The 23273-nt window shown below is 37.5% G+C and overlaps 1 protein-coding gene across 3 annotated transcripts; it reads left to right on the forward strand.

Annotated features, from left to right (window-relative positions):
* The first annotated feature begins 4695 nt into the window (after positions 1-4695).
* On the forward strand, positions 4696-22620 carry LOC134747142 (protein mesh). 3 transcript variants are annotated; one of them, XM_063681723.1, is made up of 22 exons: positions 4698-5294; positions 10339-10577; positions 10942-11148; positions 11609-11767; positions 11988-12125; positions 12467-12635; positions 12911-13168; positions 13275-13614; positions 13704-13985; positions 14287-14419; positions 14508-14602; positions 14838-14956; positions 15358-15509; positions 15709-15817; positions 15905-16041; positions 16418-16547; positions 16810-17072; positions 17690-17794; positions 18737-18845; positions 19209-20099; positions 21613-21766; positions 22213-22620. In XM_063681723.1, the coding sequence occupies exons 1-22, from the start codon at positions 4928-4930 to the stop codon at positions 22535-22537; spliced, it is 4881 nt and encodes a 1626-aa protein (XP_063537793.1). In that variant the 5' UTR covers positions 4698-4927; the 3' UTR covers positions 22538-22620. The 3 variants fall into 3 exon arrangements, with proteins under 3 accessions (XP_063537792.1, XP_063537791.1, XP_063537793.1); XM_063681722.1 differs by lacking the exon at positions 19209-20099 and having other exon boundaries at positions 4696-5294; positions 22152-22293; XM_063681721.1 differs by lacking the exon at positions 19209-20099 and having other exon boundaries at positions 4697-5294.
* The last annotated feature ends 653 nt before the right edge of the window (positions 22621-23273 follow it).

The following is a 23273-nucleotide window of genomic DNA, read 5'->3' on the forward strand; positions in this document are numbered from 1 at the left end:
GTAATATCTCTGGTGTTGCAGGCGTTCATAGGCTACGGTAACTGCTTACCATCAGGCGGGCCGTATGCTTGATTGCCACCGACGTGGTATAAAAAAAAAAAAAAAAAAAAAAAACGTTATTAGCCTATTGGCAAATCCACTTATAATCATGCTATATAGTAGTATAGGCACATTGTCGCAATGGTATCCTAAGTGGCTGGAAAGAATAATAACACTAAACTAATATCAACCAATACTCGGAGTAGAGTTTACTATTTATTTCAGTTGGAATGTCCTTACACAAAATTATGAAATTAAGTAAAATTGATTCTTTAATTCGGGCGCGTAAAATGAACGCATATAGCACAATGGTATTACGTCTGTGATTCTATCATCACGAACAAACTTAATTAGGTATGTATTTTTATTAAAGTACACTACCTACATCCTATATGATTAATTAGGTTATTATCGAACTTATTATCAGAGTGCTAATCTGTATTTACAACGTATCTATGTGATCCATTAATTACATCTAAAAGAGTAGACAGCATACTTCCAAGAACCGTAGTTACTCTTAAAAAACTGTTTTATGTAGGAATGTAGTTTCATCATCATCAGTACTACGAGTCAGAGTTCGAAAGTGCGACTTTCGTCACTCCAGGGAGTGAAACAAAGTAGCTTTTTAATTTAGCGAAGGCCATGAACTGCCACCTCATACTTCGGGGTCTATTACAAATTCGAAATACATTTTAACCTTTAATATGTTCTCACTACTGAGGTGAAAAATTATATGTGCAATACGAGAGCAATAGTTATTTGTTATACAAGGGTGCAAAGTTGTATTTTACCCGCGAGTGTTTTAACACACGAGAAGTAAAATACATTTGCACCCGTGTGTAACACAAAACTTTTCCCCTCATCCACAGGCGTTAGATCATCTTCATCAACTGGAATCACTCATTTTTTTTACGATATTATAACAAAAAACTCGGAAATTCTGTACTTTTACGTGAAAAGTTTTTAAGTAAAATTTTTGTTGACAATGTTGACATTTCTGACGTATGAAATGTCAATGATGCGTTTTGAAATTGCATCGACTTAACTTGTGCGTTCAGAATTATATTTAACATAATTATTAAAAAACAAACGTTTATTATGGAATTTTAAGGTTTATGACTTAAAATCATTAAATAAAGCTAAATCAGGTATTTTTTATTAAATTCTCAAACCATTTATTTAATGATAATTAATATCGAACGAATTATTATTATGAGCGTTTTACGTTTTGTTATCTGTCAAGTTACTTAAACACGCTCCATCCAAGGTCAAATTACTTTCCCCACTAGTGGATAAAATGCGTTTTTCCCCGCTTGTTTTAAAGGATAAAAGACGGCTTTCCGAGCTAGTGAGGGGAAAAGTTATTTTACATCTCGTGTTTTTGGGTCCCTCGCTACGCTCAAGATTCTAACTTAGAACAAAGGAAGAATTATTAAAACAAGGGAAGAAAGATGGCGCTGCCGTCAACGCCTGCACATCGGCTCCGTGAAACATTATTCTTTAGAATTTTATATCTTTATTTATACGGCTGAAACTTATCTAAACCGGTAAAGCAGTTCGGTGATTCGTTGTTATTGTTTTCTTGGTGCGAAGTTGAGTACTTATTCGGATAAAAAAAATTTGCATTCAAGAGAACATAATATCGTATAAGAATCCGAACGCACGGTAATTGAATAGAAAGGACTCTTTATAAGCATCCTTCTACCAAAAAACATTCGGTGTAGGCGACTTCTAACATACATTGCCCGTTTCGTACCCTATTTTGCAAGTATTGCCCTTAGAAAACAAGCAATAGACTGAAACGAATTCGATTTTGTTATATCGAGTATAACTTGCGTTAGTGCCGTGCTGCATTTTGCACGCGTTCTATAATTGGCTGCTTTTCTCCAGAACTTCATAACTCTGTCCCCTTCGTTATATGAAATTTGATACATATTAGTATGTGGCAAGGTTGGTATTACAATGTGCTCTCGGGTAAGATACGGCTTTGTGAAATTAGGAGAGACTAATGTCCTTAGTTTGACTCTTTAACTGGTAGAAAGTGGTGTAAAGGACCCAACTGTTTGAGAACGATAAGATATATAATATTATTTATATTATGCAATTGTTAAGAAATACAGTCATCATGTGTAAACATTTCAATTGTCTAGCTATCACGGTTTATGAGATACAGCCTGGTGACAGACGGACAGACAGACAGACGGACGTACAGCGGAGTCTTAGTAATAGGGTCCCGTTTTTACCCTTTGGGTGCGGAACCCTAAAAACGGGTCATTAAGGTAAAATTTCATACAAAGTAAGTCTTCATTCCACCGTCCTTTCCACCCTTGATCCACTCCAGCCGTAACACAACTAGCGCATAAATCAGACTGCGAGTAGACAGTACAGTAGACAGTCATTTTCAATTTAGAGCAGTTCAAAGTCAACTGTGGATTGTGAATTTTTTGAACGTTTTCTTATAACTTGTTAGACGAAGTAGTAAAAATGTTACAGTACCTATGTTATATATTTGTGATCTACTCACAAAGCCCTTTCATTTGATAACCCACATGGTATGATTTAAAAAAAAGTAAAAAACTTTGTACTGCCGACTTTTAACGTCTCAGCAACTACCACCACCACTTTCGCGCTTGTCATCTCATATATTTGTGTTCAGTTCAGGACATCACACTGAATGCAGTGATACCAAATATGTCCATGTCTGCGACGACATGAGCGAAAATCGATTTCCAGAAGACTTCTAGACCGAAAACCGCCGCACTAATACAAGAAATGGACCAATTTTTATTTTGTTGTTGTTTTTTCTTTCGTAAGATTTCGATAAAATTTGGTAAATACAAGTAGAATAGAATATATTTTATTTGTAGTAATTGTACATCGTCATATTAAAAAATTATTTACAATTAGAAGAACAATACAATTATGATTACTTTATTACAATTATAAAATTAATAATACATTTAAAAGGCATATGCAAGTCAATACGTTTCTATTAAGTGAACATAATTTCAAGCATGTTTTCATTGAATTATAAATATAAAAAAAAAAATTGAAATGTCATGAAACGATTACATTAAATAAATTATAAGGTTTCGACATATTTAGTCATTCGTCTATTCTGTAATAAGCGCAATTCCACCATATAAATATAAATAAAATATTTGTTCCTCACTAGACGAACTCCACTGCAACCGGGTTACTACCTAGTTAGAGTAGTTAGTTGGTACGTATAATAGTTTGTCACATCATACTAATCATAGCGCCTGACAAAAGCTATTCACGCGATCACTAATGAAGTTGATAGTTATATTATGTTTCTAATCAGGCGCCTTGAATAGGCTAGATGACAATTTTATTTTATACTAATGGTAACAGTCGATCAGGTTTGTATTAAGGATCAAATGTCTGATATGGAACCCATTACATTATAAAGTAATACAAGTCAGAAATGGACGGACAAAAATTTTGCTCTAGGTACCCACTACCCACGAGACGCCTCTAACAAAACGGCAAGTCGTAACGTCACGATCACTGAAAAGCCGTCTTGAAGTATGGAAAACAATAAAGTTGCGATTTTGACGGTGAAATATTGCGTTTATGTAAAATGTAAGGAATTGAATGGTACGTACCATTACTTTTTTCGTTTTTAGACGTTAAAATTAAACTACAATTTTGAAACTTTGAGGTCTTGTATTTTTGTAAGTACTTATCCATATTATTTTAGTGTCCGATTTATTGTGATAAATTGGTATACTCTCTATTTAACTAGATTTTGTTATTAAAATGTAACATGTGTCATCAACTCATCATCCCTGTTATTGCATACTGCATAGGTCTAACGAAACAAACAGGGTGCAATAACATGTTACTGATTCGTTGGAAGGGTTTTGATCAGAAAAATAAGAGTTCTGATTAATGTTCAATTTTACAAAAATTGATATTGTCTAATGAATAGTTTATGAGAACATGCTAATTTATTAGCGTTACCAAAGTGGAAATTAAAAATCTGTTTGAATATTTTGTACAAGACTTCAAACTTTCGATATACTTATTCATATAAACAAAATCGTAATGGAACGCTCATTTGTTACTTGCATAAAAATGTATGGCGTAATAGTATTTACTAGGTATATAGTAAAAAAAAACCGTTTTCAGTATTTTATATAAATCCTTAGATGAATTTAACAGATATTAAATTGATGGATCGCCGTCAAAATAATCTACCAAAGCGGATCTATATTTACTTCTGTGCATAACTTCCGGTTTACTGATTCATATATATACTTCCTTCACATTGTAGTAAATAGTTCTGAAAAACATGACTAAGTACTTGTTGAAGAACTTAATCAGAAAGTGATAAGCACATTACGTTAACTACCAATGAAATAGAAGTTTTAAGTATTATGCTCTTTACATAAAGTGCAAATTAGCGCAGCAGACTGATATTATATGATTTGAGACAAACAAGAACTATATAAAGTTTTGTATTTATATTATTACTGATATTCTTTGTTTTGTAATTATAAAATAATATGGTTAATGAGTTTACTATCACAAGTCGGTGAGTTCAGTTGAATATTTTGCTATAAAAGTCTTGCTTTAAATAAAAATATATATTTCAAACATAAACTAAAGGTACAATTATGAATGTTATAATATAATAAAACTTACTACTAAACAAGGTGTAGATTAGGACAAAGAATTTGGCACACCTAACGTTCCTATTTACTATCTTATCATATCTCCACAAGATAAGCCGGTATCAACGAGCACACACAGAACCGGCACTCCAGTCACCGACCACAATACCCAGGCACCTGTTGTCGCTAAAATCAATAAGATAAGTGAACACACATATAATGTGATTGAGAAAACAAGTGAAGTTAAAATGGTTAACGCAAAGTTAGCGTTTTTTGTACTTTTGCTAAGTGCCAGTGTTATTGGACAGGAGAATGTTATAGTTAATGAAAATGAAAGAACTATAGAGGAAGTAGTGCCAGAAGTAGAAAGTGAAGTTATTATAACAAGTGAAGCTTCTAGTCCGAGGCCGGATGATGTTGAAAGCGTAGCGCCTGTAGAGATTATACCGAGCGCACCTTTAGAAGTGAGGAGTGGGAAATATCAGCTGCAAGATGGTTTGAGTGAAGGTCCAGTTGATTTAGAAGCTGTAAATATTGGTAATGATCCTGCCAATGGGCAGAGTCAGAGGCAGCTTTTGAACCCCACTACTACTTCGGCTACTAACAACGAATATGGTAAGTATCTATGCATTGTTGTCCTTTCTCAAATAAAACAATAATAACCCTTTAGAGTAAAGTTGTAATAAACTATGTGGCTCGTAACATTATCTTAATAGTGCACGTATTAAGGATGATAATTATTTGATCGTTAACATAGTCTATGACTCATACTTAATGGTGATGATTCAGATGATGCGTCAGATCATTAAATACACAAATAGAGCCTCTATTGATGCACTGAGATTACGTTACTCTTTGTAAATAAAATACATGCTTTACTCACCCGTTTCATTTGTAGTATTTTTATTAATGTGAAATCAGAGTATTTACTTAGCTTAAGTAAGGTAGCTTTACATTAGGTATCATCATTAATTTTGAATGCTTTGAAGTTACTTGTTAGAATTGAGCTAACCAGTGTTCATTTACCGTACAAAACTTAATGAAACCTCATTTGGTGTCGCACAATTTATCTTTTCATAGTAATCTTCGATAAGGGCCGCACCTAGCGCCTATAAACCAGCGAATCAAAGAGTCCTGAGTTACTCATTCTGCATTGAGTTTCAGTACCACCTATACTTGGTAGAGTTATAGCAAACAATTTTACCAATTAAAAGATAAGACCCTTTATCAGGGAGATGAACTAGATGCGGTTTCAAAATTTGTAGGCGTTAAAATGAGGAATGATTTCATCGTGTTGGTTTAGGGCTTACGTTTGAGAAGTGGGTCATTCGTGACTTCATTCCTTATATGAGGTGAAGATTAGGCGCCATCTGACTTTAAGCGACCATCCTAAATAACCGAAAGTCATATACTCGTATTGTACTACATATTTCCAAAATAAAACCCTAAAGGAAGAAATAAGAAGTTAATCCCTTGAAAAGCACAATATCGAAATTTCAATTCTGATAAAATTACAACTATCCAGGGATAAATTACTTCACATAGACTTTGATGGTAAGAATTTATTTAATTTTATTTCTAAAAAACATAATACTGGTTTATATCAGCGTTATCTTACGATAAATACACATTGGGGACAAAGAAAACAGGAAAATTGTACCTACAAGGGCCGCAAAAGTTGAACAACGAAGAGCTCTCTAGATTATTGTACTTTATTCTCTACAAAAACGTACCTATTGATAATAAAGTCGTATAGTTAAGTAATCTATAGTTAAAGGCGGGTTCCATTGATTTAGGGCCACTTGCGCCATCAGGGTTAGCCGGTTAAACCCGGAGTTACCAGTACAATTTAACCCTGTGTTAACGGTTAACTCCGAGTTAGTGGCTAACCCTGGATTGATGCAAGTGGCCCTTAATAGTAAACAACAGAAGATAAAAATCAACGTATAGTTCGCTCCAGTTCACTTTGTCCAAAGTGTTGCAAATTTTCCCCAGTCAACACTGAATTGGTTCCGGAATTTTAGTTTTTAGTACAAAATCCAAATGATCGTGTATTTCAACAATAACCTATAATGGACCAGTTCAGTGTCCTTAAATTAGCCAGTGAGTCAAAGGTCGAGCGTTTCATAACGTCCATAAAGCCCATCAGTCTCGTCAAATGTCTATCATTGACCGAGGTTTTTTGAAAAAAAAAACACCTTCGGACACGCACGGATTATGATGATTGATGATCTGCCTGTTGGGACAGTAAATAGTGAGACTAAGATAAAATCGAAGGAGTTCAAGACCGGAGACCGAAGCAAGTCTTAATGATGACTCACGTTAGACCGGGCCGGGTCCAAACCGGAGCTTCCGGCGCACCAATGTGGAAGACAAAACCGTTTACCTAAGTACTAAAAAAATCAACTGATTTAACTGGCGAAAGAGAAATCGAGCGTAAAACCTAGTCACAGTACTGCTGAAAATTGTTAACCTAATTACTTTCTGTGATAACCTACAGTAACAACCCTTGTAAAATCGATGTACATTTTAACATTGTACAACATACTGAAGTGTTTCCTGGAAGGCCATATTATTCACCCTTATCTTAATCAAACAGCGTTGCGTTGCGTGCCACCGATTGAGTCACAACCTGCACAAATGTGAAATTACTGAGCAAACAAGATTGTAAGATACAGGTCATTCATAACTTCTGATCCATGTTTACTCTCTTATATCCCGTTACCCTCGTAATTCTGACGCTGACATAAAAAATACTGTAACCATTAAAAGGTTGCTCAAAACTTTTACTCCAAAGATCAGACAATAAAGACGGTATACAAGCTTTATTAGGATCGAAATGACTTCATGAATGAGACTGTTGTAGGCCTATAGACAGCGCACGTTTTTAGGGTTCCGTACCCAAAGGGTAAAAACGGGACCTATTACTAAGACTCCGCTGTCCGTCTGTCCGTCTGTCTGTCCGTCTGTCCGTCTGTCACCAGGCTGTATCTCATGAACCGTGATAGCTAGACAGATGAAATCTTCACAGATGATGTGTTTCTGTTGCCGCTATAACAACAAATACTAAAAAGTACGCGAGTCCGACTCGCAGTTGGCCGGTTTTTACTATACTCGCTAACGTTAACTCAATGTCTAGTTTTCGACCTTAACTTAAACTTTAATAATCAGATGCTATCTCCTAAAGTCCACACACGCCACCTTGCGTAATTGAGGAAACTATCAACTATAATACCCAAACTTGATAGAGAGCTGGTTCAAGAAATATGTACACTCTTAATAGAACGAAAGGGGTTGTACAAACAGTTTACTCAATTTCCCGATAGATGTCGCTTTTTATTCCTGAAACTAGCTAACGGTTGTTTATCGTGGATTTCATAAGATATTAATTTATTTATATGTTGTATTGCATTACTTGTTTTACAAGGGTAAAGAGTAATAGGGCCGGATTTGTCCGGCCAACTGATTTCCATGTCAGAAAATCCGGCTAAGTGCAAGTCGGACTCGCGATCCAAGGGTTCTGTATATTACACAATTTTTAACAATGTATATTTTAGGGTTCCGTACCCAAAGGGTAAAAACGGGACCCTAGACAGTTGAAATTTTCACAGATGATGTATTTCTATTGCCGCTATAACAAAAAATACTAAAAACAGAATTAAATAAATATTTAGTGGGGCTCCCATACAATAAACGTGATTATTTTGCCGTTTTTTTTGCGTAATGGTACGGAACCCTTCGTGCGCGAGTCAGACTCGCACTTGGCCGGTTTTAGTGTTCCATGCAAAACTTTGTTTTGACAAACGGAACACTTATGGGTTCACTTCGGTCTTGCAAATCAGTTAAATGCGTTTCAGAGACCATTTGACGTAGATACCTAAAATTTGAAAAACTTATAGCAATTACCACCACTAATATTGTAAATAAGTCAAAATCGCTTATTTTTTATTTTAGGGAGTTGAGAGGGGTAACCAGATTTTTTATTTCATTTGTAAGAATCGTGTGGGGTACCATTAGAAAGCTTGCAAAAAATTCGATGGACTGATTTTGACTTCATTTTAGACTAAGTTGCAAGTTTTCATACAAAAATATTCGCCTCTGTCCTGGGGATTTTTGCAAAAACTATAGCTAACAGGCAGCTAACCAGACAATAACCAACTAAAACGAGCATATAGACGGCGGGAAGGGAGGGGAATGGTAATTTTTTGCCTGTTTTCTTGGATAACTTCTAAACTGTTTATCCTAAAATTATAAAAAAATATATTTGAAATTCTCACAATGAGCTCTTTCATTTGATATGTAACACGATATAGCAATTTTTTTTTATTTCCTCATTAACCCCTCAAAAGTGCCCCCCATCTTTAAAATTCATTTGTTTACGTTACATGTCTGTCTTTAAGTCACAAACTTACATATGTGTACCAAATATCAACTAAATCGATCCAGTAGTTTCGGAGAAAATAGGCTGTGACAGACGGACAGACAGACGCACGAGTGATCCTATAAGGGTTCCGTGTTTTCCTTTTGAGGTACGGAACCCAAAAAAAGGATTTTTCTGATTTGTGTGGAGCCAAATAAACATACTACTGCTTATTCCAACATAATGTATTTAATTCCAATGTATCATTTACAGGTTTACTTATAACATGGGGATTTAAGTCTGGTGATCAGTTTATATTTTTAAGTGGCAGAATGTGATATTTAATTATTAGCTGTCACATTTTACTAAAATTAGTAATCTGTTATAAATAAGCTAACTTAAACCGGATTTGTAATTGTTATCATTTTTCATTGAGACAATAACAAGTTAAATACAAACAAAGAGGTGCTGCAGGGTAGGCTGACATCATCCATACTAGGAAAACGTTCAACCTGTCAGCGATTAGATATCGTTATCGAGTGATATCGTGAGTTGTAAGCTGAACTCGATACAAAGCTACGCTGTAAAAGGAGAATCACTACCTAAATGCTAAATTGATGAGCATTTAGGTTTACATATTAACGGCATTTAAATTTAATTGCAAAAACTATTTTCCACAGAAATGATAACTTTTTCAAAATTTCTAGTAAGTGGAGAGGCCAAGTTGAAGAAGAGCAACTTTCGTAGGACTGAAAAAGTTTATACCAAAAAGTGGTATAGTTGGAATCAGCATGATCTACTGATTATCAAAATGCATCTTGTCGCTTCCTAAAGTGGTGGAATGAATTTTTATTACGTTCTAAATTCGGCAGTACAAAGTTTTTAACTTTTTTCTTTTAAACATACCTACCATGTAGGGTACCAAATGAAAGAGCTTTACATACATTACATACATAGTCTAACATTTTCACTACCTACTTGGTCTAACAAATTATTAGAAAACGTTCAAAAATTTCACAATTCAGAGTTGACTTTGAACTGCGCTAAATTGAAAATGGCTGAATGGTTTAGACCAAATTCCTATATCCTATTTATATATATCTTGCATGATTATTATTCAACTTAAAACGCCGATCGCGTCAAAAACATCATACTACTTATTCAAATTCACCAATTTGTCATTATTTCAAAATTTAGCAACAGTGGGAGACGCTTTTCATTTCAGACCCTCAAATAGATTTCAACACCCACTTTTTTTAATTATTTCCCATTTTTCATCATTCACTCTTTCACTTTCAGCCCACATTGATGGACGTGTTCTCCCGGAGACCAGCTACCAGAACAATGGGCAGTCGTACGTCATCACCAACGCGCGTCTCCAGCAGATCCGGGGCAACTTCCTGTACTGGTTCTACGACCAGGGCGGCAGCGAGAACCTGGGGGATTACCAGAGGGACATTCATACTTCTACGCCGCAGATTCATAAGAATTTCAACTTCCAACTGCCGTTCTTCGGATTTAGATTTAATTATACGCGGGTGAGTTGTATTTGTTTTGAGTTGTGTTTCATCGTAATTTCCAAGTCAGAACAATTATGTCCAATATAATTTATAGTCAATGCAGTTCTCTCCACCTTTCTATTTATCTATGCTTGTTAAACCAACTTTTAAAATTAAAAATATTGATTTTATAAATCCGTTTTCGGGTTACAGGATTTCAAACTTTTAACTTGTTCATATTATATTAAATTCAAAATTAGGTAAACTATTTAGTAACAAAAAAGTTAGGATCTAATTTGAAATGATCCAGCCACTTAATATCTCTTTCTAATGTGTACGTCTGCTGCTTTGGATATACAGCAAAGAAAACTAACGACATGACGATTTAACCGTGTCTTCACAGATATCCATGAACGGCTACATCCAGTTCAGCGACCCTCCGGACCACTACACGTACCCCCTCTCCTTCCCCGTTCGAGACTGGCCACAGATCAACGACCCCTCGTTCATCGGCATCTTCTTCAGCAAGTGCCGGATTGGCAGCATGAGGCCTGAGGAGCCAGATCCAAGACGCCCAGGTGTCTATTTCAGGATGGACAGGGACTTGCAGGTAGATTAGATGTGTAGTCGCTTCCTATAGCTACAAATTAACATCCGCTGTCTGGTACGGTCGTTACAACAATGACAATTTTAAAACCAATTCGAAATCTATTAATCAAGTACCAAAGTCTTTAATTTCTTTTATGTAGCCTTGGTGTCTTTTGGGGACTTTCGGTGCATTTGAACCAATTTCTTCCCGTCTTATTTATATAAAATTCACGACATGTGGGCCTTTAGGTGTATTGATGTTAAAAACCCACAGATTATAAATGGTTCCAACTGTCAGGAACCCAAAAGTCTGTTGGTTTATATTTGTTTGGATTTGGCATACCTATCTAATGACAGGTTTTGTTTAAACGATTGCAACACCATCGCCATCTGCATCATTCCCCTTTCAAACCATTTCCACATCTTATACCAAAATTCAAGTGTTATTTAGTTTATTCCCTCACGGATCATTGTTTTTACAGACCCGCACAGACCAGCTAGGCGTGGAGATGCGCGAGCGCATCATGTGGGACGTACGCGAGGGCGTAATCGGCTCCGAGACTTTCTTCCCCAAGCATGCCGTCACCGTCACCTGGAAGAACATGTCCTTCGCCGGTGGTATCGACAACTCCTTGTTCATGGTTAGTTTCAGCTTTAAAGGTCTACCACTGTTCATGGTCTATGACTCTATATTTTATTTTTATTTGTTGCTCTTGTGATACCGTGAATAAATAAAATTACCCTGGATGGAATGGAATATTGCGTCTACTGCGTACCTGCTCACGTCGGACAGATTCGTGAATGTTTTATGTATTTTACCTAATAACTGTACATTTTTACGATTTTTTTATTATTATTTAGACAAACACCTTCCAAATGGTTCTCGCGACTGACGAAGTGTTCACCTACGCCATCTTCAACTACTTGGAGATCAACTGGAGCTCGCACACCGAGGCTGGTGGTGATACCACGAACGGAGAGGGCGGTGTTCCTGCTTATGTAAGTCCATGTTATGAAATATAAAAAAATAACAGGGGAAGGAAAAGTTTATCTTACTATACATAGGCACCTAGGCGACGCGTCAAATCAAATTCGTAAAGAAGTCGGAGGTTTTCCTATTCTTCATGAACTGTAGTTTAAGCTCTTAGCTGTCTGAAAATTAGGCAAGCCGATAGGAATCGAGTTAAACATTTTGTTTATTTTGTACAACTGCATGCAAAACAATTAGGTACTATTACTAAATGGTGGAGCTAGTCATCTATCTGTCAAGGAATATCTACTCTGGATCATTAAAAAACCTCTAGAATAAATAGTTACTCAATATATTCTTATTATTTCAGATTGGATTCAACGCCGGAAACGGAACCCAGAGCTACGAATACAAACCATACTCTCAAGCATCAGTGCTCAGAGATCTCACAGGACGAGGCTGGGCCAACGGCTTCCCTGGTCGACACATATTTAGGATAGATGAAAAAATACTTATGGGAACGTGCAATAAAGATATCGGTAAAACTCACTTACGAATTATTTTAGACAATTCTAAGATAACATTTGAAATACTGTGGAAGCATGGACCGTTTTTTTGTCCCTCAAGCCTCTGGGCGGCAAGGGATTATAAATATTTTATTAATGTTATATTCATAGTTAATTAGTATAGTTAATTTCTGAACCAATTCATAACTTCGGGCAGACCGAAAATATAAAGTATAATGACAAAACAGAATCCATCTCATTCATCCATCTCGGGTTTCTAACTAAACTAATGAGTTTGTTGTTCACAGACGGAGCCAATCTTCCCCTAATGTTTGCTCCAGAGAGCGGCAACATGTTGGGAGGCACCATCGTCAACATCACCGGCCCCTGTTTCAACCCTGACGATAGAATTACCTGTCGATTTGACACGGAAGCTGTCATCGGTGCCGTGGTCGATACAAACAGGGCTATATGTGTGCAGCCACGTTTCTGGCATAACGGCTACGCGAGATTTGAGATTGCGATCAATAACGAGCCTTATAAGTGGAAGGGAAAATACTTCGTAGGTAAGGAATTCATGTAACTATTTTAGATTGTTTACATCTAAAATACCTATTTTGATTTTATTACCTTCATTTAGAGTCGGAATGATTTCCTATGTTTTTTTTACAGAAACACCAGCAACAGCGACAGAAAAGATTTTCTTCACCGACAATTCTGTCCACGAACGCTATCCGTCAGAAATTAAGATCACTTGGGATCGCTTTAATTTGACTTCTAACCTAAACGTGCAACTGCAGATCGGATTGTGGGGCTACAAGGAGGTCACCATCCGACCCCAATTGGAGTTCATTGACATGATAGAGACCGGCGTTTCGAATACAGGCGAATACGTTATCAATCCTCAGAACTTTAGGACCAGGGAAAATTTCATGCACCAGGACATGCAATTTGGTTTCCTGCAGATCAATTTAACCACTCCTGAAGTCTACAAGGGCGTTTCTATTTCTCCGTAAGATAATCACACAGATAGATTTACATTCTGGAGTCATAAAAATGTTTTTTGAAAGATGAAAATTTATTTCACAATTATATTCCCAGGGTTCTATGGAGTCGACCGATACCGCTTGGCTGGTACTTCGCCCCTCAATGGGAGAGACTCCACGGACAGCGCTGGTCCCAAACCATGTGCAACAACTGGCTCCGAACCGACCGTTTCCTCAAGAACTTCGCCTCCCAAGTCCCAGTCTGCCCCTGCACTTTGGAACACGCTTTGCTGGACAAGGGCAGATTCATGCCTGATCTCGCTTGCGACAAGGATACTAATCCCACTTGTAGATATCATTGGGGCGCGATACACTGTGTCAGAAGTGGTGGTCCTAGGTAAATAAGATTATTATGTACTTTAATGTCTATATAAGCTTTTATTGGAAACTACATTTAAGAATCGACGACTAATCGTAATCTCAGGAATTCTCAGATAAGCTGATTACGAATGATGCAGCCTTATGCCTTATGTATGGCAAATACAAAAGTAGACAACGGAAAAACACATGATTGAGTACCTATGCGTAGAAAAGTTGCGTCGGATTCTGATATGCTCGAGATCCTTACAGATAATAGACTGAACATTATGCTTACATTTACGATTGATATTACTTATTCAAATTGTTCTCTTTTCTAGCGCGGAAGGATCTGGTCAACAATGTTGTTATGACAAGAATGGTTTCCTGATGATGTCGTACGATCAGATGTGGGGTTCCAGACCATTGCGTTCCCATGATTTCGGCTACACTCCATACAACGAAGCTAACAAGGTAAAGTCGTGAGAATATTATCCCATTGTTAATTAAGTATAATAATTTATAGAAGATGAGAATTTAAGAAAAAATATTTTGTCTCTAGGTCCCGTCTCTTTCCAATTGGTTCCACGACATGATTCCATTCTACCAATGTTGTATGTGGCAAGAAGAGCAGGCGGTTGGCTGTGAAACATTTAGGTAAGTGTATAGTTTCATTAACTTCTCTCGTCTCCTCTTACTATCCTTGGCAATTATCTATTATTCCCACCACGTCTGCTTTATTTGTTTTATTTTTAAACATTGCACCAGCATTTCTTTAAGAATTAAATTCATCTGTTTTCTCTTTATTCTTACTCTTACTCTGTCTGCAGGGATTTTCACTTTCTGATTAACTAGGTACCGGTTAGTAACCTGTTAACGATTTTGTACACAGGTTTGAACGACGTCCGTCACAGGACTGCGTGGCCTTCCAGGCCCCTGGAGTTGCGGGTATTTTCGGTGACCCACACATTGTTACTTTCGACGATCTTCAGTACACCTTTAATGGAAAAGGTAATTTTGTTAATAATTGAGATTGTCCAAGAAATCATTTCTCCTCTTCACTCTTTATAGCGCTATCTAATGCATTTTGTTTGAGAAGGCCGGCATCAATCCGGCAAACTAACGGTAAATTTCTTTCTATATTCCGCGAGCAAAACGCATTTGCAAACAAACAGCGTCGTAAAAGCCAAAATCATTTTTGTAGCCTAGAGGATGACTCACGTTAGAACGGTCCAGGTCCAGTTCGAGGCCTCCGAGACTTCAGTTTCTATAGAAAGCATCACATGATCACCGATCACCCGTCATAGAAAACGAAGTGTCGGACGCTTGGGCCAGAGCCGGACCACACCGTTATTATAGCGTGAGTCAATCTTTTAATTCACAACGTCTAATTCTTCTACTATTTTGTACAGGTGAATACGTGCTAGTAAGAGTAGACCAGCCTCAAATCAAGCTGGACGTGCAAGGACGATTCGAGCAAGTGTCGCGCAACATTTACGGACAAGTCAACGCCACACACCTCACCTCCGTCGTGGCGGCTTCTAACAACTCCGTGCCTATTGAGGTACAATGGTCTACATTGTTTATACTATTCATACTTTCCTATAAGACAAAGTTTCCACAAGTGACCTTTGAAGAGCTTATCTCTTTGCGATGTTTAGGTACAGACCGTTTACAAATTTTTTAACGACATGCCGCATGATGTCTTTGATATTGCGGCCGCTATGAAAATGTATTCTTAAATTTTGTTTTATACTTATCAGGTTCGTCTTCGACCCTCGCATTCACAATGGAGGTACAGACTGGACGTGTTTGCAGACAACAAACGTATTTACTTCGACCGATCGGCGCTTCGAGTCCAATACTTCCCTGGTAAGAACAGATCAGCTCTGTGCCTTAACGTTTAATTTTGCGGTTTGATGGTACACGGTACTCAACCAAGTTTTCTTTATGTTCCAGGCGTAACGGTATACCAGCCTATGTACATTTTGAACCAGTCAGAGATAGTCATCATGTTTTCGTCTGGTGCTGGTATTGAAGTCATAGAAAACAAGGGCTTTATGAGCGCCAGGGTTTACTTGCCGTGGACTTATGTGGTAAGCAAAATTATCTACTTGACCTTGGCGTGTGAAGATAGTTAGATGATTAAATAAGATATTAATACCAAATACCAACCTTTATCGAAACATGACTAAGTATCCTGTGGGATATAAAATTGTAATTGACTGGAGACAACTGGGAGCTTAGACAGAGGAGTTTGTGTGTGTTTTTGTAATCTCGGAGGATATAAAGATTTCTGATTTATATTTGGAGATTTTGGAGTAAGAAAGACTTGAGTGTCGTGTATGGACATCGACATTCATGTCGGGCTGATGTTTACCTTTAAGAGGCATAAACATCTGTGATACTTGCAGTTTTGCAGAGAGAGCGACACCTACATTTATAAATTCATTAATTATTTCCGTGTTGTAGAACCAAACGCGAGGATTATTCGGAAACTGGTCATTCGATATAAACGATGATTTCACGAGACCGGACGGAATCATATCGCCAGTGGATCTGAACAACTTCCAGTCGGCGCACAGAGACTTCGCCCAACACTGTAAGCTATGCCAATAAATATATCTCCTGCCCTAGTTACTCTGCTTCCACATGCACAGGAGTTATATGGCACTGGATACAAAACCAAGAGGGCATCATGCTCGTTCTTACGGCATCTAGAACTTACAGCATGTGGAATAAGATATACCATACTTAATATGTTTCATTTGCGTCTGTTATACATATATAGACCAGTGTGCAGCGTTATTCTATTTTCATGTCAGCCCGAAAATGTGATTATGACCAATATTTTATCTCACCAGGGCAACTAGGCGACAGAGAAGTAAAGGACATAGGTGTGGCCCTATTCACGCGAGAATACGGCCGGACTGCCGCTTACTATAACGATAACCAATTCATACCGAACTTCATAAAAGAACCGGCGGACTTCCTCCCTGCAAACAGATCGTTTGACGTCACCAGAGCTACAGAGATCTGTCAGGACTCGTACCAATGTCGATATGACTACGGTATGACCCTGAATAGGGACATGGCTGAATTCACCAAGAACTATTTGGCTTCTATTGTAAGTATTTACAATTTACTCGAACTTATGGTAATACAGATACAAGGCTTTCAAAAACCTTTCGATTCAGTGTTTATAGTTAGCTCCTTTGGGTAACAGAACATACTTACGTTATTACATTTTACCTGTAAGTTGCACAAACACAACTTTTAATACTTACCCATCATGATAAAGTTCATATTCCCGAAGCCACTATTTTTCTATCAAAACGACGATTGCTAAAAAACGGGCCACTGTGCTAAGACCATTAGCCAACAGATACGCTCAATTAACTTCCTATCCACAGTCGCGAGACATGCAATTAATCGTTTATATTGGTGCCGTGAATTGTTTGCGTAATTATGATGCACCATGCAACCAAGGCTGTGGGTAATAGCTGCTTGGACAGGTCATTTTAGTGCAGTGTGCTCTTGGCTGTTGCGGTGGCAAACTATTCTGAGGTATTAGTCCTCGCAATTTATTTGTTGTGTTGTAGTTGACTAGTCGTATATTTGTTAAAAAAGTGATAAGTTATGGAGTGCAGACAGGGGAAGAGGGAGGTCGTACAGTCTAACGACTTCTACGCGAGCAAAGTCACGGGCAGAGACTAGGATTTAAATAAAATAATTCGTTTGCAGACCAACATCAAAGAAACCAACAACCGTCGTGTTATCAGCTGTGGTGTCTTAGAGACTCCTCGATTCGGCAGGAAGAGTAACTTCTTCTTCACACCAGGAACAAGGGTGAGTTTAAGTTGTCCATATTGGGGTTATTACATCTATCCCTTCGCAGGACACTTCCTACTATCTTCCCTCTTTCCTTTCTTCTCAGCAGGATGTGTCCATGTCCTGAAAAATTGTAAACGGTTAATTAGGTTCATTGTATTGATCCACTTGTAAATTAACGCAGGAAGATTTAAAAGAAAAAACCCCGTAATGAAAAATCACGAAAGTTATTAATTCCTTTATATATACTTTTTTACAATAAATATACTTATTGAGAAATGTCCAAACGTGTATCTGTTGAAAAATATTATCCTCAATGACTTATGAGTAATGACAAACCTAGGTATTTACAATGCAAGTGAATTATAATGAATTAGTCACCGCCTAGCAAACTGGAAGGACGTTCACGGTCAAGGAAGCAATCTGACACGTTTCAATACGTAGGTAGGTCTTTATTGTAAAAAATTATAAATAAAGGAATTAAGTTTCGTGAATTATCCGACCAACATATTTCATTCCAAAAATACAGGAAATTTCTGTTTAGCTTGACATACATTTGCTTCAGACTATCAGCCTGTTTAATTCATACCATCTCGGTGGCTACTGACCCATTAAAATAAGCTTTCCTACAATATTCATGAAGTACCTACTATAGAGTAGTGTATCTATAGAGATACTATCAAAAACCACGGCAGCGAGTTATTTTCACAGCCGAAGAACTCGCGGATATAAGTTCGGCTGAAGGAAACTGCACATTTGCGCGAGCATTTAGACTTCAAGGGGTGTGACTGTCTGAATAAAGCACAGTCAATTAATATTCTTTTGACAAAATTTCAAAAATTACATTTTGATCGGGCCCTGCCAACACAAAGCCGGCCGCATCCGCCGAGTCGACCACTCGGGCCGCCCGTATTACACGAGCTGGATGACTGATGGATGACAATTATTTTTCCTGTTTAGGTCAACTTCGAGTGTAACCAGGACTTCATTTTGATCGGCGACAAGCGTCGTGTGTGTGAGGAGAACGGCCGATGGAACTTGCCCGACTATGGGTACACCGAGTGCTTGCGTAAGTTTTTTAACATATTTTGTTTCATGTACGGTGAATTGATGACAGTCATACTCTTACAACAGTTGACATATTTTTTTCCCGTCCATTTAAGTATACATATCATTATGACGTCTTACTAGCATTTTGGCGGGATCAAACTGTAAGTTTCTCCTAACGTGGTTCGCACGAAGGCAGTTTTCAATGTTAATTTGTCAAGCCTAACAAATAATCTAATGGTATACATTATAAGCCGATTAACTTATTGGGATGTTTACATTATTAAAATTTTAGAGAATGTAAGAGAAGACAACGCAGTAGGTACAAGACCTCTGGATTTTGTAGAATTTGGCATCAAATAAGTGTAAATTCTCTCATATCCAGGTAACCAGGAGTACTCACAACGCGCCCTATTTTTGACGTGGGGCATCATAGTAGCCGTTATTCTGCCGCTAGGCCTCCTCATTTGCCTCTTCTGGTTCTGGTGCTGGTTCAAACCGCGCTCCGAAGGCAAACAGGGATTCCGTTTCGAAGATATTCCGCGCTCGAAATCTGCCTCGCGACTCAATCTCAGATCAGCCTCAATGGGAAACCTAACTGATACCATGAAATCCTCCACGCTCCGTAGCGATTCGGATATCAAACCAAAACTACCCGATACTCCCACAGAAGAACAACCTCTTGCTAAAGCCAATATCACTAGGGCAGCCCCTCCCCTACCTGAGCCTCAGGACGGTGAGAGCTCCGGAATAGGTTACACAGATTCGAATAAAAGTGACTCGGGCAAATCAGACAAATCTTCTTTACCCAAAAAGCGTAGAGGCTATGACAAAACTTACCGAACTCACGAGCCTCTACCCAACGCTCCTGACGTAGAGTTCCCTGAAAAACTATGGGACCTATCAGAGGAAGATTTGCTGTCCCTTACTTCACCATCCGATTCGGGGTCTAACCGAGATTCGACTTTAACTCGTCCTGCAAAGGACATCGAGTACGTTAGCAAACCTCGTCAGACCGGGCGTCACGCTCTTGCCAGTGAATCTGGCTATTCTACTAAGGATGGTTCAGAAGACCCATACTCCCCTAAGTACGAAGGGCAGTACAGCCCTATTTCGTCGCATTACTCCCCGACTTACTCTGAAATTTATTCCCCGCCGATCAGTCCCACTTCAGATATAAGTCCAAAGAATACCTTTAACAAAACTGGTCTGCCGGAGGCTCCTAAGAGTGCTCCAGCAGACGAAATAAAGACTTTCACCCTTCCACCCAAGAGAGGTAAATCGGTTGAGACTTTAATCGATCCACCTGCAAATGAAGTTCCCACTTTTACTGGTCGCTCAACAATGGTTTAGTAGGTAAGGTACCTATTAGAATCTTGTAAAGTCTTTTTAATCAAAGATATTTACAGATGAATGGCTCGTATTAGTTGTAAGTAGAGTTGCATACATTGCCCGAACAAAATGACAATTCTGTAGGAGTACAGGGCTTTTTATTATTAAAATAATTATAAAGATTTTAGATCTAGCTTCGATTTTAAGAAGACCGCACACCGATTTACATAGAATTTTAAAAAAATATAGTAGGTATCTTTTGTTTCCCATTGTTGTTGAATGTCTGTTGTGAGTCTATTATACTGTTAAATTTTTATTTATTTTGTTTTATTTTATTACAGTATTATGTGAAAAAGTATTAAACATATTTCAGATAAATGTTTTTCACTGTAAGAGGAAATTTCTGTTCCGAATAACGGTAGAATAACGACCATTATGATTCATGTTTTTATTTTTGTGTTCCGTACAAAACTTTGTTCACGGAACACTTATGGGATCACTTCGGTCTTGCAAATCGGTTATTTTATATAAGAAAGCAAGAACTTGACTCCATTCTGCCACAAATTGTGGAATAGAAATTTTCTCTGGCATGTGATGAGTTTTATTTTACCTTGTGAGTGGAATCAGTACTTGCTTTCTTATCTTCTGTACACAAAGGAATTGAGGTCACATGAACCAGGTGAGTGGATAGTACCTTTATTTGTAACTTTGCTGATAAAGCAATATGATAATGGTGATAAAAAACTGATATTCACGATGCCATAGAAGAATAACAAATGACTGCTCATGCATATAATAAATAGGTATAATTACTAGCAACATTCATTACCTAGAACGAGTTAATCTAAAACTATAAAACCTGCAATCTTGTATTATAAAATCAATTCTCAAAGACGGAAAAAACTAAAACGATCTAGATTAGATAGCTCGATAGGTTTCATCCGACAATGCATGATAATTCGTCCACCCATGTTTTTTTCAGCCAGATTATATTAATGCAAGAGCATTGCAAGCCAACTAGGTTATTTCGAAATATGACAAAAGAAACCGGTTACTTGATGGACCAGTGTATATATACAGAGATAACCTTTGTTACCTTATATTCATCAATGTCAGCAGGCTTGGTCAAATACTTCAGCTATGCATGCTGTGTATTCAAAAATGTTAAACAGATAAATTAGTTTGTTTTTACAAACCTTTATTTTTTCAGTCATTAATAACAAAAAACGGCTTTAAAAATTAAGGTTTTCTGAAAATATTGCTTTATTATAGGTTATGGGCTCAGACTAATTTAACTTGAAGTACACTTAAAATGCAAGTATATTTAATTTACAGCGGACGATCATGAAATGCCATTCGTAGGCGTATATGAAAAATTGAAAATGCACTGTTGTCCATCTAGAGGGCAATTTAACAGCAAAAAGTACTTACCTAACATTTGCTGATAACTTCCACAGGCAACCAGGAGTACTCCTCACGGACCCTCGGAGCTACGTGGGGCATCATCACCGCCGTCATGTTGCCCATCGTCATCGTGCTCATCTGCATCGGCTGGCGCATCCTCAAGCGAAGGAAGGCTGAGGAGAAGGAGGAAATCGATTATATGATCAAGTAAGCATGTTATTTGTGGCGAAAAATCTTGAACCGAATGATAAGTCCGCCTTTGTACATTGTATATATTTTTGTTCTTTTATTGTGTTTGTAATCTGTCTTATGTACAATAAAGTGTTTACATACATACATACATACATAAGGTAGTTTTTAGACAACTTTCGACGGTCAATATTCTTCCTTTTAAGTATGGTCTTAAAGTAGGTAACCAATTTGTGTAGACTCCGACCACGCTATGTCGTCCGCCAAGTTTCACGTGAAGTATTGCCGTCTATGCAAACTTAGCGTGGTCGGAGTCTTGTTTTTTTATGTGGCTGAATTTGTGTGTTTCACGACCTCGCTATAAAATATCGTTGGTAATACGTTCTGTTTGTCTTGTTCATAGAAAACCAGCACCAGAAACCTCAAACTAACTGTGCACCTCACTAACATCCCATTTTCCTCAGGACCCGAGCCATCGACCCAGACGAGTCCGTCAAAGTCAACTCTGACGACGAAAGCATACCTTACAAGAAGGAGTCTGCAGAAGACAGCCCACTGCCGACGGAGCCAGTGAAAGTTGAAGACGCTCCGTTCAACTACGGCGTGTATCCGGCTCAACCGTTCGAAGCGCGAAGCTTCGAGCCAGCGGGCTATAACGCACAGCCCTACAATGAATCGGGACTGCCTGAGACTGAAGTAGGTTTGCCGGACGCTGAGGTCCGGTTACCTGAAACTGGCCAGTCTAAAAATCAGGAGAGGCCATGGTCTGGGGAAACGGAGATTAATTAAGGATGTTTAGTGTGTAGTTAGATTTTAAGGCAACCTAAAGCTACCTTTTATAAAATTAAATTAATCTTGACCGAATCATTGGGTTTAGCTATTTTTTTATTATTTATATTTTAATACTTACAATAAGCATTCAAAGATTAAATATAGTTACTGACCTATAAGTACGTACATATTTTTGTAATTCATATTTATATACAATTTTTTTTTTGTCGATTGACTTATTTTTATAATAACTTTAATATATAAGTAGGTTTAATTTGAATAGCTTTTAGTGTACGAGTAAGATTACTGCTGTGAGTGAATGATAATATTTATGAGTATATTGTTGTACGATCCCACCCTAAGATTTTTAGTCTTTATTTTTAGGACTCTAGCCATGGCATCTTATAACTATATCATTTTAAATTTAAATATTATAAGTTCGTTTCTTCCCTTTGCCGATTCTGGCATGACAGACAAAAAGAGGATTTTTTTTTAAATATTTTTGCAGTGTTTTGTGTGCCATTTTATATTTTCTTTAAGGAAACTTTAGAAACTTAAGCAAAACTACTTGTTTGAACATTTTTTGAGTAAATAAAATCATTCTAGCCTAAAATCAATTTTTACTCTCCTTTTCCATGATTAATGTAAATCTGCTACCACCTTTAATACAACTTTAATATAAAACCGCAATCAAAAAATTATAAGCCGCCATTTTGCACTTCTTCATTTTTGGTCCGATGATGTTTCAAAACTT

This window comes from Cydia strobilella, chromosome 14, assembly GCF_947568885.1.
Source record: "Cydia strobilella chromosome 14, ilCydStro3.1, whole genome shotgun sequence".
Taxonomy (NCBI): Eukaryota; Metazoa; Arthropoda; class Insecta; order Lepidoptera; family Tortricidae; genus Cydia; species Cydia strobilella.